This window comes from Cibotium barometz, chromosome 43 (genome assembly GCF_041138505.1).
Source record: "Cibotium barometz isolate CiBa-2024 chromosome 43, ASM4113850v1, whole genome shotgun sequence".
Lineage (NCBI taxonomy): Eukaryota > Viridiplantae > Streptophyta > Polypodiopsida > Cyatheales > Cibotiaceae > Cibotium > Cibotium barometz.
Genome location: NC_141088.1, coordinates 26,203,118 through 26,220,288, shown reverse-complemented (window position 1 = coordinate 26,220,288; position 17,171 = coordinate 26,203,118). Strand labels below are relative to the sequence as shown.

At 41.1% G+C, this 17,171-nt stretch overlaps 1 protein-coding gene across 5 annotated transcripts in view; it reads left to right on the top strand.

Moving 5' to 3' along the window:
- Nucleotides 1-6,871, top strand: part of GCT (RNA polymerase II transcription mediator) — a 76,644-nt gene extending 69,773 nt beyond the window's left edge. For all 5 annotated transcript variants that reach the window (XM_086781705.1, XM_086781708.1, XM_086781707.1 and 2 more), the window contains 10 exons: nucleotides 47-133; nucleotides 249-534; nucleotides 638-958; nucleotides 1,075-2,493; nucleotides 2,624-3,072; nucleotides 3,231-3,318; nucleotides 3,409-3,487; nucleotides 3,679-3,980; nucleotides 4,134-5,211; nucleotides 5,321-6,871. In XM_086781705.1, coding sequence (XP_086637831.1) covers nucleotides 47-133; nucleotides 249-534; nucleotides 638-958; nucleotides 1,075-2,493; nucleotides 2,624-3,072; nucleotides 3,231-3,318; nucleotides 3,409-3,487; nucleotides 3,679-3,980; nucleotides 4,134-5,211; nucleotides 5,321-6,393 — 5,182 coding nt within the window. In that variant the 3' untranslated portion in view covers nucleotides 6,394-6,871. The remainder of the gene's footprint in view (nucleotides 1-46; nucleotides 134-248; nucleotides 535-637; nucleotides 959-1,074; nucleotides 2,494-2,623; nucleotides 3,073-3,230; nucleotides 3,319-3,408; nucleotides 3,488-3,678; nucleotides 3,981-4,133; nucleotides 5,212-5,320) is intronic.
- Nucleotides 6,872-17,171: the final 10,300 nt, after the last annotated feature.

The following is a 17,171-nucleotide window of genomic DNA, read 5'->3' as shown; positions in this document are numbered from 1 at the left end:
TGAACTGTCTTTTAAGAAATTTTCCAACAGATACCATCAATTGCAGGTGCTGGCTGCAAAGGTGGGTGGGTACCACATGGATTGAGGACGAGCTTCATGCAGGACCCAAAATTGCCAATTCCTATGGATCATGGTAGTTTTATTTGCAGTGATTTTGATAGTGATTGGTGATGTACTTTTGAGTGATGCCATCTTTGATTCAAGAGTTGAATATTACTTCTTTTGAAGGTTGACAGATCTGCCTGCAGGTGTAAAGTGAATGATGAAAGGCTAGATAGCCTACATGCTAGCACAAATGCGTCGCATGGAATCAAAAGTCCCAGTAACAAGAGCTGTAGCAGTAGTACAAGCAGCAGTGGGGGAAGCAGCATAGAGAATAGCAGTAGCCATGGTAGCAGCACAAGTGATACCGATGGTGAAGCTGGAGTAGCACCAGGGGAACTAGAAGCAGATGCCGAATCCCTTGTAGTAAAAGGGAAGCTGACACATGTTGCATCTAGACAGCTCATAGATGATGAAATGAAGGGATTTGAGGTACCCTTTTACATGTGAAAGGATGTCATTAAGTTTTTCAGGGTTAAATATAGAGCATCATTGACATTGGAAATTGCTAAGCAAGGTAGTGGCTTTGATGCAGGATGTTGCTGCTGTTGTCAAATGGGGGCAATCTGGAGGAACAACCCAGGAAGCTCCTGTGTTGAAAGCTACAAAGAGAAGTTCTAGCTCTGGGGGAGAAGTTTCAAATGATGTTTCGAGGTCTCTTCAGAATCGAGCCGATGCTGGTGCTTCAGGGATGGTGGGTACCCCGAAAGCTGCCAGTAGCCAGGTAGGAACACCATGGGAGTGGCCAGAAGATGATAGGGGTCTCAACATGGGGATTGAGAATGATGCAGATATTCTTGCCGAATTTGGAGATTTTGGCGATTTTTTTGAAGATGATGGACTTTATTTTGGGGAGGTGAGACTTTATAATTTGGTTTCTTAGATGCATGCCTTAATGCATCCCATGCTCTTAAGTTTTCTGCTTGGAGGTGTTGTATGCCTCACATCTACCTTGTTTTTGTCTTGTTGCAGCCCCCTGGTACAGCAGAGTCTCAGGCAATTTTGTTTCCTCTGACAGATTGCATGGACGGGATTAGTTCTCCTGGAAACGGTTGTCTTGAATTTTCGGATCCCATGCTATTACCCATATTGGATATACCTGCCTTGGAGGGACTCGAGCAGCAGCCGGTCTCCACTAAGGATGTTAAGGTAACAGGGCTTGTTTCTGGTTTCCAGGAGTTGCAAGAGAGTGTGAAAACTCCAGATGTGGTGCCAGATAATCAGAATGCAATATTGGACTCGTTGCCTAAGGTTGAGGCAGTGCTACTTTTGGCACCAGGATATGAACCCGTGTCGTTTCCGAGTGGACGGGATGTGTATCAGCAGCAGTCAGTATTCAAGTCTCCATACCTGCCTGGAGCCAGAAAAGCTCAGTTGGATGGCACAGGAGGATCTGATCTCTATGTCTACGGTGCTACTCCACCTCCTTCTCCGAAGGCACAGAGTTTTGAGAGAAAACGGGAACATTATGAGATTGTTTCTGATAGAGCAGTTTTTAATGGAAAAAGGCTAAAGAGTGGTGGTACTGTAGTCAAATATCTGAAGGAAAAATCCACCTCTAACTTACATAGTATGGTGGGAAGGTTTCCTACTGAAAAGCCATCACTATTGGGAAGGAAGATGCCTATCAGAGAAACTGTATGGACAGAGTCAGGTGCTTGTATTTATGGACAGAAGGCTCTTGATCAGATCCTGCCAAGACGATTTCCGACTACAATTCTTGCAACAGAGGTCGATTGCTGCCTGTTACAATTAGCTTTTCTGCAAGTCAGGGATGCACACTTGTATAAGAATGTAGCAACAGCTAAATCTTCTTTTGGGAGTATGAAAGAAGTGCATTTGGATTCTATCTTTACTTCAGATTCAAGCACATTTGCTGCCAAGGTGGGTGTAATCAATCAACAAGAAAGGAAAAAAAAGGATCGTATCCCCTCACGAATCGCTGGTGACGTGGACGAAGAGGTCCATGATGGGCCTCGTGTGTCTCAAGTTGGAGTGTGGCGTCCGGTTGGAACTCCCAAACTGCAAAATACACCTCATTCATCATGGAATGAAAGTACTCAGACCAGCTCTGGGATAACATCAATGTCAATCGAGCCTGGAGCTCTAATAAGTCAAGAAAATGCCTCATCAAATACAAGGCCAAATCATTGGCAAGAACTTCTCGATACTCTTCCACTATTGATTCAGCAGTGCTCGGTACCTTTTGATGTTGCGTTTGATGGTGACTGTGGGGATGGGCCCTTTGGATGGTTGACATCTCAGGAACAGGAAAGACATAAATCTGTATGTGGGCCTGGAATGATCCATGCAGGATGTGGGGGAATGCTTTGTGCTTCCCATTTTCTTGACAATGCTGGTGTTGAGCTTCTGGACCCATTGGCAAGTGAGGTAGGATCGTTTTGACTTGGTTATTATTTTGGGCGTTCTATATTTAACTGATTTGATGTTTGAGGATGAGCGCTTGCAGGAGTGCTTTCTGACTGACATTTTAAGACATCTTCTCTTATTGAGTGGGCAGATATCAGCTGCATCAGTAGCCACAATCTTACAGTCTGACATGCGTGTTGCAATGGCTACTGCTTTTGGGGATGCTCATTTGGATGGACCTTTAAGCCTGGGTGAATGGTTAAGGGGTCGGGCTTTTTTAAGCGACTCATTTGGAACTGATAGTGCACCAAGTGATTTGAAGGAAACAGCTAGCACTGTTACGGGTGAGCCTATCACCCCTCCACAATGCACAACAGGGCCACCAGGTATGAAGACATCTGTGCAGGATATTGAAAGTCAGCCCTGTGATGGGCATCGAAGTAGTAGTAGCTGGGCTATGGAAGGCTCGTCTTTGTCAGATGATGGGTGCACTAGGCGATGTGGTCAAGAAACAGGTTTGGTTGAAACCGATGCCCAACCTAGTACTTGTCGAGGTGGACCAACAGTCGTGGCACTCCCCATGCCATCTTTACTTGTTGGGTATGCCGCTTTTGAATTATTCTTTTTTATCCCCATGCATTGATAGCTTATAAGACACTGAGTTCTGATCCGTCAAGAGGTTGACATGTACTCGGGCATCATGCAACCTACATTGTATTCAGGACTCAAGTTTTGATAGCTTTGTGGTTTTGCCACAGGTATCAAGATGATTGGCTAAAGGTATCGTCTAGCACTCTTCATCTCTGGGAGAAGGCCCCACTTGAGCCTTATGCAACAGCTAAGCCAGTAAGTTTCCACCTGCACTTTAACAACCCTAAATCCTAAACCTCAAAACTTTTTCATGACTAAGAGCTTATGTGTGGACTGTCCTCTTAGGTTACCTATTATGTGGTGTGCCCTAGAATAGATTCGCTTCTATCAGCCACAGCTGACTACCTTCAGCAGTTAAGCTGTGGTGAGTTTTCTTGTCCTTCTGAAGCCTACCAGCACACCAGCTTCATACATTGAAATTGCTTTCTTAGGGTTAAAAAAGCAAGCAAGTGAATCAGAGCCTGTTTTTGAAGTCAGCTGATACCATAGAAATGGTGAGGTTAGCCATGACAAGTGTAAGTACTCAAGCTGGTGTCTTTCTGTTGTTGCTAGCAGTATATGAAGCATGCAGGTTAGGAACGCATGTGGCCGGTAACATGGTGTTTGGACAAACCAGCTTTCCTCCAACATCTGGAAAGCATGCTTTTTCTGGTTTTGTGGCTGCAGATTTCCCTTCACAAGCATCTCAACAACATGGGCAATTAAATGCTTCATGTCCTTTGAGTCACTATGCAATGAGTTTCAACAAAATTTGGAACTTTCCTGAGTTTCAAAAAGCACTTAGCAAAGCCTGTAAATCTCTTCCAGTGTCTACAAGTAGCACTGCTCAAAGAGAACCTGAAAATGGTCCCTGCCTGGTATGTAGTCACTGTGGTCTTTTTTCTTGCACTATTGTCAATTGAGAAATGGAATTATTATGTTGTGCGCGCGCGCGCACGCATGGGCGCCTTGAGATTTTTAGAAGCTTTACTTGAATGAATGTGCATGCACTAAACAAAGTCCACACGCAGGTGTACTATGTGATATGTCCATCATCAGATCCAGATGCAGTTCTCCAAACCATGCTTGTCGCTTGTCAGAGCATTGGGCGTAATATTGCAATCTCCGATAAACAAAGGAGAGCAAGCATTTCCAGTCAAATGCAACGAACATCTGCAGGATTAGGATTTGTGGAGGATCCTACAAGTGTCCCGGCCCAAGGGATAATCGGATTTTCAACTTCAAAGCTGGTCCTGCAAGTCTTGACAGCAGAAACTATATTCAAGTCAAGTAGTCCCATTTCGGTGGATATGGACTCTTTGAAGGAAGTAGCATTTAGTGTCTATAACAAAATACGCCGTATACCTCGCGTTTCTAGCAGTCCTGATCTTTCTGTACATAACATTCAACCAGGCAGAGGTCGTCCTTTACCTTTGCAAACCAGCACAGCCATATCTGGTGTGTGGAAGGATTGTGGCACTGGACGGAATTCTGGGTCAAGCACAGCCTTACCTGGACAGGATTCCCTCCTAGAATCCAGTGCATTTCGCACTAATAGCTGGGATAACTCGTGGCAACAGCAAGGGATTTCAAATGAGCCCAGTACTGTTGATGGTGGGCACCACTTGCATGACACTTCTAGGTATCTCTTTGAGCCACTGTTTATCTTGGCAGAGCCGGGCATGTTGGATCACGGTGTTGGATTTTCTGCTTCACGTTTTGCTGGATTTGATGAGGTTTCAGGAAGTGTGCATCCTGGGCCATCAGAGACCATGCATGGTACAGTAGCAGACAGTGGGTCAGATTTTGACATAACATGTAGTGGGACTCAGAAGGTGGCCAATTTGCATTGCTGCTATGGTTGGACAGAAGATTGGCAGTGGTTGGCATCTGTGTGGACAGATGCGAGAGGAGAGCTTTTAGATGTGCATTTGTTTCCTGTGTCTGGTGGTGGTGGGCGATGGGACATAAAGGGATTGCATAGCCTTTTTGTTCAGGTTCTTATGCATGGTTGTCAGTTGCTGTCGATGGCTACTGGTACAGGATCTGCAAAGCTACGTGCCATGGTAATCACCCGTGTCGGTGCATTTTTTGAGCTAGAATGTCAAGGTAAACTCTCTTTTCTTTCTGTTATTGATCTCAAGTGTAGCCTGCCTCTTTGAATTAAATTTGTGATAATAATTTCTAGAAAATTCAAGGCTTTATGTGGGGTTTGCAGAATGGCAGAAGGCTGTTTTCACTGTCGGAGGCATGGAAGTCAGAAAATGGCCAGTGCAAATTTGGCAGCAACCATCAGACGGTAGTTGTGTTGTGGGAAGCAGTAGTTCACTTCAGCCCCAAGATGTAACCACATTGGTGGACAGAACCATGAGCCTGGGGGGTGGCATGCCTTCATCCCCTGGGTCATCTTCGTCGGTCTTCATGTCGCGAAACAAGGCTTCCAGTTATGTCAAAACTGAAATAGGTTCAAGTGCCACAAGAAAGCAGGGTGGAAGTGGCCATGGACAGAATGATGCATGCAGAGGGGCTTTCCATCTGGTGCAGAGTGTAAGTTTCATCAATATCATGCTAGATCACTCTTTGCAAATGGTGGGGCTCAACGATGTAGGGTCACAGTCGAGTGCTGGAATAGGTGGATCTCAAAATGTGGGGTCGTCAAGCTGGTTGAACTCAAGCAGTGCAAATGTGTTGACTGCCCTGGGAACCGGAGTTGGATTGGTGAAAACTCTTGCATCAACAGCAGCTTCTTACATGTTTGTACCTGCTCATGGACTGCGATTCATGTCTAGTCCTCTGCAACTTCCAACATGTTGTGCCTCTGAATCACCCACCATTGAACAACTTCTTCGAAAGAGTGGTTTGGCCACGACAATAGCATCAGCCTTCATTGTTTCAAGGACAATCCCTTCCATAAGAACAGAGCTAATGCACAGCAAGTCCACTGAAGAGTGGCCATCGACACTCTTTGTTGGTTTAGTTGGCCACATGAGCAGTTTTACGGGTCCCAACTCACAACAGGGGGGGCTGAGTGCCAGTTTGGGAAATGATGCAGTGTTGAAGACAAAATTTGCAAAGCCAATGCATACTGAGGGGGGCTGTGATCATGGTTCAGAAGCTCATTTAATGGTGGAAATGATAGCTGCAGAACTTCAAGCACTTTCATGGCTAACAGTCAGCCCAGCATTTCCATTCAGGCGGACTGCTTTGCCCTTCCACTGTCATGTTGTGCAGCGATTGCGGAGATTGTTGCACTATGCTGATACCGAAGTTAGTGGATTATATGACATATAAGAGTGTCCTGTTTGTATCTTAGTATCACATTAGTCATAACTCCAGAATTACAGTATGTGCAACTTTGAACTTCTTACATTACCAGTAAGATATACAGAATTACAGTATTTCTGTACAGAAAGAGGAGTTGTCGTGGACTTGCATGCACATATGTAGATCAAATAGATCTTTGAAGGATAGAGTTACCATGTGGCACATGGTGTACCTTATACATTTAATGGCTTTGAGGAGCTATGGTGGGGCATTGGTTTTGTGATGCTTTGTGTAGCATGTCATGGTTGGACAATCAACTTATAACACTCTTCCCCCCTCTTTTTGCAAAACGAAACTATTCCTACATCTGTAATAGAGGCAGCAATAAAAGCCTCTTTGATTTTCAGCCACATTGCTTGATGTAAATATTGGTTTGACAGGTACAAGTGTGTAACTCTGAGGAATGAAAATAACTAATCATATATATGGCTTGAGGATGCTGACATAAGTCGGACAAGAACTCTGTTGTCTCACGACACTCGTTTCTCCTTGAGGTAAGGACGAATAGAAAAATGAGTGCTGTAAAGCTTTCTTAATATAGAACTTCTATCATCTAAAAAGCCATTCAATAACTTGTTAAAAAGGGAAGACGTGGTTGTAAGAGATTATTCATAAACTTGCATAAGTAGATGTAAATAAGTCATATTCACTAATGTGTCCATGAAGAACATGTCATGAGGGACATGAATTATGATTATTGGTCTTCATTAATTTTAAAATATATGAAATTAATCGATATCCTTATTGTGATGTATTGTATGACTTACATTAGTCTCTTACAACAGTCTCCCATCTCCCATCCTTGAAATAACTCTATACATACATGAAATTACTTTTTAGAACCCCACAGAGGGAAGGGCTTTGCTTTACTTTAGCATACATGCATGCATGCACACAGGTATAATACATATATTAACATAAAACATTAAATACATACATAGACCTTGAGTACACCATGCTGATTGATTCTAACCCCACAAAGGGAAGCGCTTGCTTTGAGCACTCATACTTTAGCATACATGCAAGTAAGGAAGTATGCATGCATACATGTATAATGCATACATTAACATGAAACATTAAATACATAAATGGAGAGACCTTGAGTACATGACCTTGAGTACACAATGCCCCATAATTGAAAGAGATATCTATAATGTATCAGTAAGTCATATAAATGTAGCATAGGATATAAAGAAATGAAATTAAGAGATTTTGTGCATAGCCACAATTGTTGTAGTGAATTAGGTCTTACATTTATTTGTTGAGATTAGAAGATTTCGATTTGTGTCCAATTTTTTTGAGCTTGGCACTAGAGCATTATCAAATACCCAGGTATTCAAAAATTTGGACTAGTGTCTAAATATCTAGATTTTTAGACAAGTCCAAAACACGAGCACTATCAATAGATTTGGACATGTGTCCAAATCTTTGGAGTCTTGGACATAAGTTTTAAACATGAAAGCACTATTAAATATCCAAGTTTTTGTTCTTGCAAGTATCCAAGTTTTGGACTTGTGGCCAAAACATAGTGGTTTGTCATCAACAAAGTTTTTGACCATTCCATTGGTAATCTCACTCTCAATCCATGTGTAATGGAACCAATATTTGAGTCCCAATGTAGTGACTAGAAACTCCTCTCTGCCTTGAAACCCTTGCCAAATTTTATTTCCAAAGCATATCCTTATTCTGGACCTCCAAGTCTTTGATCCCCTACATTTTGTATTGGGCTTGTGTTCATATCTCAATCTCAAACCACAAACTCCCTTTCGTTATTAAGTGGAGTCCTTGACCCAATTATGATTAAATAAATGTTACTAGTTTGTACTTATTACTCGTTGGACTCTGCAAAGTTTTTGACTTGTGTCCAAATCTCACTCTCGAGTCTCAACCCACATTGAATACTTGGGTACACCAAGTTCTGAACACAAGTAATTAATATTTTAATAATTATTATGTTAAGTTTAAAATTTATCAAATATAGTAATAAAAAAGTGGCATATTACCTTGAGTTTAATGTCAAGTAGGGAAAGTCTATAAGGACTTTATGTATATACTTACTTATGACTAGTAACATAGGTCATACCATTTTGAAGTTTGAGTAGTAATTTGTTGCTTTTCATTTTGTTTTGCAGTTTATTTACATTAGAGCATTCTATTTTCATATCTTGGAAGAGAAAAACCATGATTTCTTGGTGATTTGAATGATTTTAAAGCTTATAAGACTTTGATCTTGGTGTATTGAGCCAAGAAATAGCTTAGTAGTTGTGATTAGGAGTGGAATCCACTCCGAAAACATAAGTATCAAGCTCAATTAGGTGTGGATTAGAGTGGGATAGTTAATCATGTTTATGTATTTCATAAATTTTCAAGAATTGTTTAAATTAGTAGCTTAGAAGCATGTAAATCTAATAAAAAATATATAATTACTTATATAATTACCACTAACTAGGATTAGAATCCTTAATCACTCCTATCATGTCCAACAAATCTCAAAAACTCTAAAAACTAGACCAAACCAGCTCTTGAATTAGGGGATGTGTGCCCACAATCTTGCGAAAAAAGACGTCTGGGGACGTGAGCTTGCAGCGTGATGGTAGACCTACAAACATGAGCTTGTAGACATGAGTGAGTATAGAGGTAGGTATACCTAATATTGTACCAACCAATTATTACTACCTTAAAGACTTATAAGGACATACCTACTCATGTCTTTTAAGGATTTTCTTGTCATACAATCTGTATAACATCTATAAATTCCAAGGAAAATTATTGTCCTTTGCATTGCTGCATGATGGTGCACGTAACCTTGATTGTTTCTTAAAGTTTCTTTCTTTTTCTGATGTGGCACTCTCTTTTTCAATGCCATGCAGCACCCGTGGGTTTATGTTGCCACATGGCACACATAACCTGGTTAATTTTTTGGTGACATGGGACCTGTGGGCATGCGTTGCCACATGATACACATTATCTTCTTTTTTTCAAGACCTAAAAAAAGGGTTGGGTGTGTGTTTCTGTTTTTTTTTTATGTGGAAATTTTCTCCAAGGGAAGGAGTGTTTCAAAAATTTAGGGAGAGTAAATTTAAAGGGCCCACAAGAAGGGACAATTTTTGAAGGAGGAGTGGTGGGTTTTAGAGGGGGTTATGTGCACGTGAAAGTGTATGTTACCATGTGTAGAGAGTTTGCACGAGTGGGCATGGGTGTGTGTATGTAATTGCATGTTTTTTATTTTTTATTGTTTTTAGTCTAGTTTTGGGCAGCCGTAATGGTTGGCAGCTTGTCAAGGTAGCATAAAACATATCAATGTACTTCTTCATACGTGATGCCTCCTTCTATTATGAGAATGGCTGGGGCGCTTCAAAATTAGGTAGTTAGTAGTAGTGATCCGCACCCTATGATTGGTGGAATGGGTGTCAAGAACACCATGTAATGATTTGCATGGGTAGATGGCAATCTGGATCATCTTGGCATGACATCATAAAATCTCACATTGTGATGCCTAGACATCATGCTTTCTTTGTGGTAAATACCGTAGCCACAGTGTGGTTATGTTGGTGTTGAATTAGAGTAAAAGAAAAGGTTGCATACGCTGAAGTTCTTTGGAGGCACCTACAATGCCGTAGGTTCTCCAGGTGATATGTCATACCATGGGCCAAGCTTGCATCCCCCATCCAGAGAGACCTGGAGGGTTGATGCTAACAAGATTAATTGTAGCATGTGTGCGTGCAATCTGTAAGGTCTGAGATGTGGAAAAAAATGTAATGCTCGCAACAATGAAATACACAGGTGATGTGCATGAGCAATGGGTGGAACGTGTGCCCCTGTGTGTACTCCTTCAACTTGAATATTTTTCCAACTCAACTCCTTTCTTTTAACTCTCTTTGCTACTTTCTCTGACATTTACTCGACATCCCTTTTTTGGGGAGTCAACAGAAGGTGTGCCCCTATGTGTATACTCCTCCAACTTGAAGATTTTTACAACTCAACTCTTTTCTTTCAACTCTCTTTGCTCCTTTCTTTGACATTTACTCGACATCCCTTTTTTTGGGAGTCAAGATTATTAGATCGTTGAGGCACGATAGTAGGCTTTTTCCATAGCAGATGTAACTGGTAGCCTTTGTGGCTCGAGAGATTCAGCGTAAGAAAGCATTGGGGATAGAGTCAATATAGATTAATGGGTGGGTGGGGCAAAGGAGAGGCTACGGAAGGTTTCTACCGATCTGGGGAAGGTCTAGGTGATGGGTCATACTATGGTCTAGACTTGCACGAGCCATGGTCCCCCCATCCATAAATGTACTTGGAGAGTGACGATGAGGCTTAATGTAGTGCTTGAGATATTGGTGCCTATTGATGTGTCTACTAGATGCACACCTGTGTGAATATTGTAAATATCCTACATGTGCATCGTGGAAAGGTGTGCCCATGTAGAAGCTTCTTCTAGGGAAAACTCTAACACACCCCTTTCTTTGACACCCCTATGGGCCTACACTAGACAAGTAACCCTAAATTTTTTAAGGTGATATGGCACTCATTGGCCTACATTACCACATAGCACATGGGTGATGTGGCACACGTTGACCTACGTTATCACATGGCACACATAACCCCTTTTATTTTTTGGTGACATGGCACTCGATGCCACATGGCACTCATGGCCCCCCTGCGTTGCCATGAGGTACACGTAACCCTTTTTCTCAAGTTTGTTTCCTTTGTTGGGTGTGTGGAAATTTTCTCCAAGGGAGGAGATGTTTCAAATTTTTTGCAAGAGGAAATTTGAAGAGCTTGCAAAGGGGGTAATTTTTAAGTGGGGGATGGAGGGTGGTTTTTAGAGGGTGTTGTGTGTGCATGAGTGCATGCGTGTACGTTACCATGTGTAGAGAGTGTGCGCATGTGGGTTGTGTGTGCATGAGTGCATGTGTGTACGTTACCACATGTAGAGAGTGTGCACATGTGGGTGTGGATGTGTATATATACTTTGTGTACATAGGTGCATTTGTGTGTTTTTAAAATTTTATCCTTTTTTTTAAAGTTTTAAGTTAATCATTCTCTATATATACAATTAATAGGAAGTGCTACATTACAATGGGGTTTTAAGGTTTCAACTTATCGTGTGGCCTCACTAAGCAAAGGCAAGAGTCGCTTACCCATCCGCGACGAAAGCCTAGATGTCATTGGCTGCTAGATTTGTTGGCGGGCTTGATTGATCTTTGTCTTTCTAGTAGGTGTGGTGGTGTGGTACATGAGTGTTGTGGTTTCATGGTGGTATTTTTGAGGCTTTTGGGATTGCGTGGTGGTGCTGTTGAAATATATGATGTACAAGTGATAAAGGGTGAGAGAAAGAGGTTATGTAGGTGTGAACACACCCCAAATAAAGTGGGCATGTGGGTGAAAAAGGGATCTAGGGTTGGCCCAACCTTAGCCCTTGGACCCTATATAAAGGACAGGAGGCCTCACTTTTTGTAACACAACACTTGAAGGTGAAGGCTAAGCCAACTTTGGAGTGGCTGCAATAGAAAGTAATATAGAAGCTTTCTATACATCTTGTGTTCTTGCTCTCTCTCATATATGTTGCTCTATCTTGCCATCAACTATTGCTTTCGTTGTGCATACTCCCTATTATTTTGACATGGTATCAGAGCCTTGCAAAGGCTAAGTTCCCCTTCAATCCCCTTTTCTCTCTCTCTCTCTCTCACACTATCATACGCCATTCACATCCTTATCAACAAGAAGGACCGTAGTAGAAGAAGGTGAGAAGCAAAAAGGCGTCAGCAACAAAAGAGCTTCATCAAAGAGGAGTTTCTTATCATCAAATTCAAGATCTTCAGCAAAGTGAAGGAAGCCAGCAAATCCAGAAAGCGGGAAGAGAAGAATGAAAAAACGCAAGAAAAATAGGTAATTTTCTCATTTTTTTCGTCACTGTTCCGTCGATGTCCACATTCCGTCGACGTCCGTCCATCTCCGTCCGCCTCTGCAGATTCCATCGCCGTTGTAGTATGGTGGTTGTTTTTGCTTATGCAACAAGCTAGGTTGGCTGCTACAATATACGGCAGCAAAGCACTAGCATCATCGAGCAGCGCATCAAACACTGCAGCCGCCGTCCGTCTCAGAAGCAGCCGTCTTTAACGAATAAAAACACAGGTGCATTTTTTCAGTAAAAAAAAAAAAGCCGTCGTCCGTTCATTTTTGGAGCCGTCCGTTTGTTAGACGGCTGCAACACTGCAAGCAAAGCCTTATAAGCTTGGTAAGAAGCAACACCTTGGCAAACTAAGCGCAACATCAACAGAGCACATCAACGCAGCCAAAATGCAGTATCTGCAGTGAAAAAAAAACCGCATACTCTAAGGTGCCCTTGTAAACCTTTCTATGCACTCAAAGGTATCTTTCCTCATTTCTCTCAAGCTTGAGGCAAGTGGAGGAAGATTTATTTGTGCCGTTCTCGCTTGGGAAGTGCAACGCATGCACAATTTTTGAAACCAAGCAAAATTCAACGCATCAAGCATGAAATCCGATCCTAAATTTTTTTGATGAACTCATATGTATGGAAGTTATCTACTATATTGTAATGGAGTTAGACACTGCCCTTTTGTTGATAAACAAGTGGTAAGACCTCTCCTAAATCAATGTTCACATTGGTGTATATATTTATGCATCATGATGAAGTGGAAGGTGGAAGCAAGAAGCATATTGAGAAGCACATGCATAAGCTATTGAAACATGGGTGGAAGCCTTGTGTTAGTCTATGTGGCAGCTAGATTAAGGAAGCTAGCATGATTGGAAAGAGACATGTACGCATGAAGCGTGTCTACCACGAGAAAGGATTGGAGAAGCACAAAGATGCAACCAATGAAGCCAATGTAATAAAGAATGGTACATCCAAATCCCACTTGAAGATTTTCTTTTGCAAGAAGATGGTTTCATCAAAGCAAAGGAGCAACATGAGTGGTGCACGAAGCTACTATGGAAGAGATAGTACCAAAGATGTTACTAAGGTTAAGGGGAATTTTGTAAGTTCCTCACATAGAGCGAGCAACTCTTCTAGTTGAGGAGTGAAGCATGTTTGCTAGAATGGGCAGTGAACCACATTACTCTATAACTCATCACTTTTGTAAAAACCTAATTTATAAAGGCTACCTACCTTGTCATCTATCCTATGGTTGAGAGGGGGTGATTTTGTTATGATATGTCAAATGCAAAGTATTTCCTCTTGCTACCTGTTTGGCATTCATGAACTCTAAACATATGTTCTCAAACTCTTTTCAAGGTTTGGGCTACATGGGGGCAGGAGGGAGTTGGTTTAGATTAACATGAGAAAACTGTGTGTAGTGCCAGTAATAGTGGATATATGCACCATTATTCTGCTTTAGCCACGTGGCCTGTTGTTAACTTTTATGTTCTTGCTCCTCCTGGTAGCCTTGTCCTGTGGGGGCTGTGATATAAGTGAGGTATTTAGTGGGGTGTAAGCATGTTAATGTGCACTAAAAACGTCGTCTAAGACATTGCTAACTAATAATGCTTGTTAGTTGTATTTTAAAACGTCCCACATTCGCCTTTTTGAAATTAAAATGTATTTGCAAATGTCATTCTCTTTCTTTCCAAAGTTTAAAAATAGTGCATTTAAAATATTGGCGTTTAGTTACGCCATAATGGGACATGTGCCTTAGCTCCATCCCTCTCTCTCTCTCTCTCTCTCTCACACACACACACACACACACACTCACTCACACACACACATAGGTCTCTAGGATCCCCTCTCAACCCTCTCCCCCCATGCCATCCCATGTCATCCCGCTTCCCCCCCCTCCCCCGTCATGCCCTCTCTCTCTGAGCATCCTGAAAGTCTTTGAGACTCCCTCCTTCCCTTCCTTCCTCATTCTCTCCCTATTCTCCCACTCTCTCCCTCTCCGCAGAGATATGGAAAACCATACATTGGCATCCAATCATGTAGGTGTCATGGCAATGCAGAGAATGTGTCCAATGTGCTCTTACCATCATCATTAGGTAGTATGAGAGAGAAAGGGAGATGAAACAACGGGAGGAGAAGAAACATATGAAGGGTGATGGTGGAGTACATGCTCTTGATGAAGAAGAAAAGCACAAAATCTCCTATGAGGTTATGAAAGTTTAGAGGATTGAAGGCATTGTTATAGAAGCGAGACATGAAATCTGGAATCTATTCATTCATCAACACCTTGTCGTGCAAGCAATCCACGAATATTCTACATTGGAGGAGGTTACTGTTCAAACCGCTCGTTTCCAATGTTTGCAACACATTGGCTTTGGTCAAGTAGCCAAGTTGTAAAGAGGAGTTGTTTGAATACAACATTGTCCATGATGCTGAATTCAAAGGAAAACATGCATATTGCAAAAATCTCAAGGGTCCTGGACGTCCCCCATGGCTACTTGTACAAGGCAAAATCACGGGTGGAACAACCTGATGCTGATAAACTATTCTCATTGGTTGCATGTCGAAAGCAAAAACAATATAGCCTAATCACATATGAAATGAAAGAATTGGTATACACATTTTGGAAAGATGAGACACGAGTATCCCCTAACAATAAGGATATTCGTCTAAAGAGAATGGGGAGGAAAAGTTACATAAGACACCCCCATGCACCTGCTCAATAAGCCTTAGGTGATCGTCTCACTCAAGTGACATAACTTGCATGTTATGGTGATAAACTAATATGCATTGTGAGTTAGCATATGTTCCATTACGCACATATGCTTCTGTCACTATATACATTCTTTCACCTTTTGCTAATTCCCACTCTCTCTACTAATATCACTATTAATTTATGTTTTATTGCTACTTTGAACTTTATGCTAATTAGCAAGAGTAACTCCTTTTGCTAGTTAGTCATTCATCTTATAATTATAGCTTCTTATGATAAATAGCACAACACATTGTGTTGTCTAGTGTCACATTTGATAACCAACATGGATCAATAGCTAGCATAGAAGATACAAAACAATAAAGCTAGTTTTCATACTATATTGGTAAGAGTTCTAGGTGGCTAGCATACTACAACACTAGTTAGCATACCATACGTCTAGTTAGCATAAAAAAAGAAACTACAACACTAGTTAGCATACCATACGTCTAGTTAGCATAAAAAAAGAAACTACAACACTAGTTAGCATAATGCAGCTATGCATAATAGGGTGCTTATTAGCATACTCCATAGGTAGCTAGCATAATCTATAGCTAGTTAGCATAGAAGAAATAAAACAATAAAGCTAGTTAGCATACTATATTGGTGAAAGTTCTAGCTAGCATACTACAGTGCAAGTTAGCATACCAGACGTCTTGTTTGCATTTAAAAAAAACTACAATGCTAGTAAGCATAATGTAGCTATGCATATACTATATTGGTAAGAGTTCTAGTTAGCATACTACAGTACTACTAGTTAGCATAGAAGAAATAAAATAGTAAAGCTAGCTAGCATACTATATTGGTAAGAGTTCTAGTTAGCATACTACAGTACTACTAGTTAGCATATGAGACTTCTAGTCAATAGAGAACCACAAATCTAGTCTGCATAATGCAGCTATGGATACTGGGGTGCTAATTAGCAAACTCGATAACTAGTTTGCATAATAGAGAGCTAGTCAAAGAAGAAAAAAACAAAAAAGCTCATTAATATACTAAAGTGGTAAGAGTTCTAGCTAGCATACTATAGTACTAGTTATCAAACTAGATGTCTAGTTAGCATAAAAGAAAGAAACTACAATGCTAGTTTGCATAATGTAGCTATATGCTTACTGAGGTGCTAGTTAGCATACTAGAGAGTGTTAATATTCAAACTAAAGAGTGCTAGATATCATGTGGGAGCACTAGTTAGCATATCAAAGTGCTAGTTAGGAAACATACAATTAGCAACCAATGCATTCTTGTTGCGGCACAACCCTCTTGCTGTGGGCTCCCATGTATTCTTTCTACACCGTGCCTTTTCCTACAGATGGTGAAACTCTGTCCATAGCCAAATGATACAAGGAGGTGTCAATGCCTAGGTCAAATGATTGGATCTTGCTGTGCATTTGTGTTGTAGGACCATAATACATGGAGATTTGAATATTCCACAAATTGAATAATAGAAGAAATAAACCATAAACACCATAGGATAACTCCAGAGCATAAAAAGCAAAGAACACAAGATTGGATGCAATCTCCCTCCTCGGATGTTGTGTGGCTCCACTCCCACATGTGGTATTTAAATTATATTATCATAAATTTAGCCCTTGGAGCCATAAATAGCATAGCTTTTTAAAAAATTAGGCTTTTTTTAACAAAATTTAACCTTAGTTCAATGCTTTTAAAGTACCTCATAAAAAATAAACCTTGCCCAACGTATGTATAATGGGCCAAACCATACAAAATCAAATATTTAGCACACATGTGCTTGGTTAGATAATCTTGTCCAATGTCCACCTTGGTTATTCCAAACTCATGATCTATACTCAACATAGTCCACAATGTTAGATCACAATTACTTTGGAATTACTCACAAAAATAATTTTGACAAATGGAAATCATTCACTACCATGCCTCATAATTAATCGGATTCACTCCACATTGGATTCACTCACAATGTCCTCAAACGCATCCCAGAGTTGATCGGATTCACTCATAATCAAACTCCCACATCTTTACATGCATCACACGTCTTAGAGTTGATCGGATTCACTCACACAATCAAACTCTCACATTGGATTCACTCACAATGGCTTCACACCTTGAGTTCTC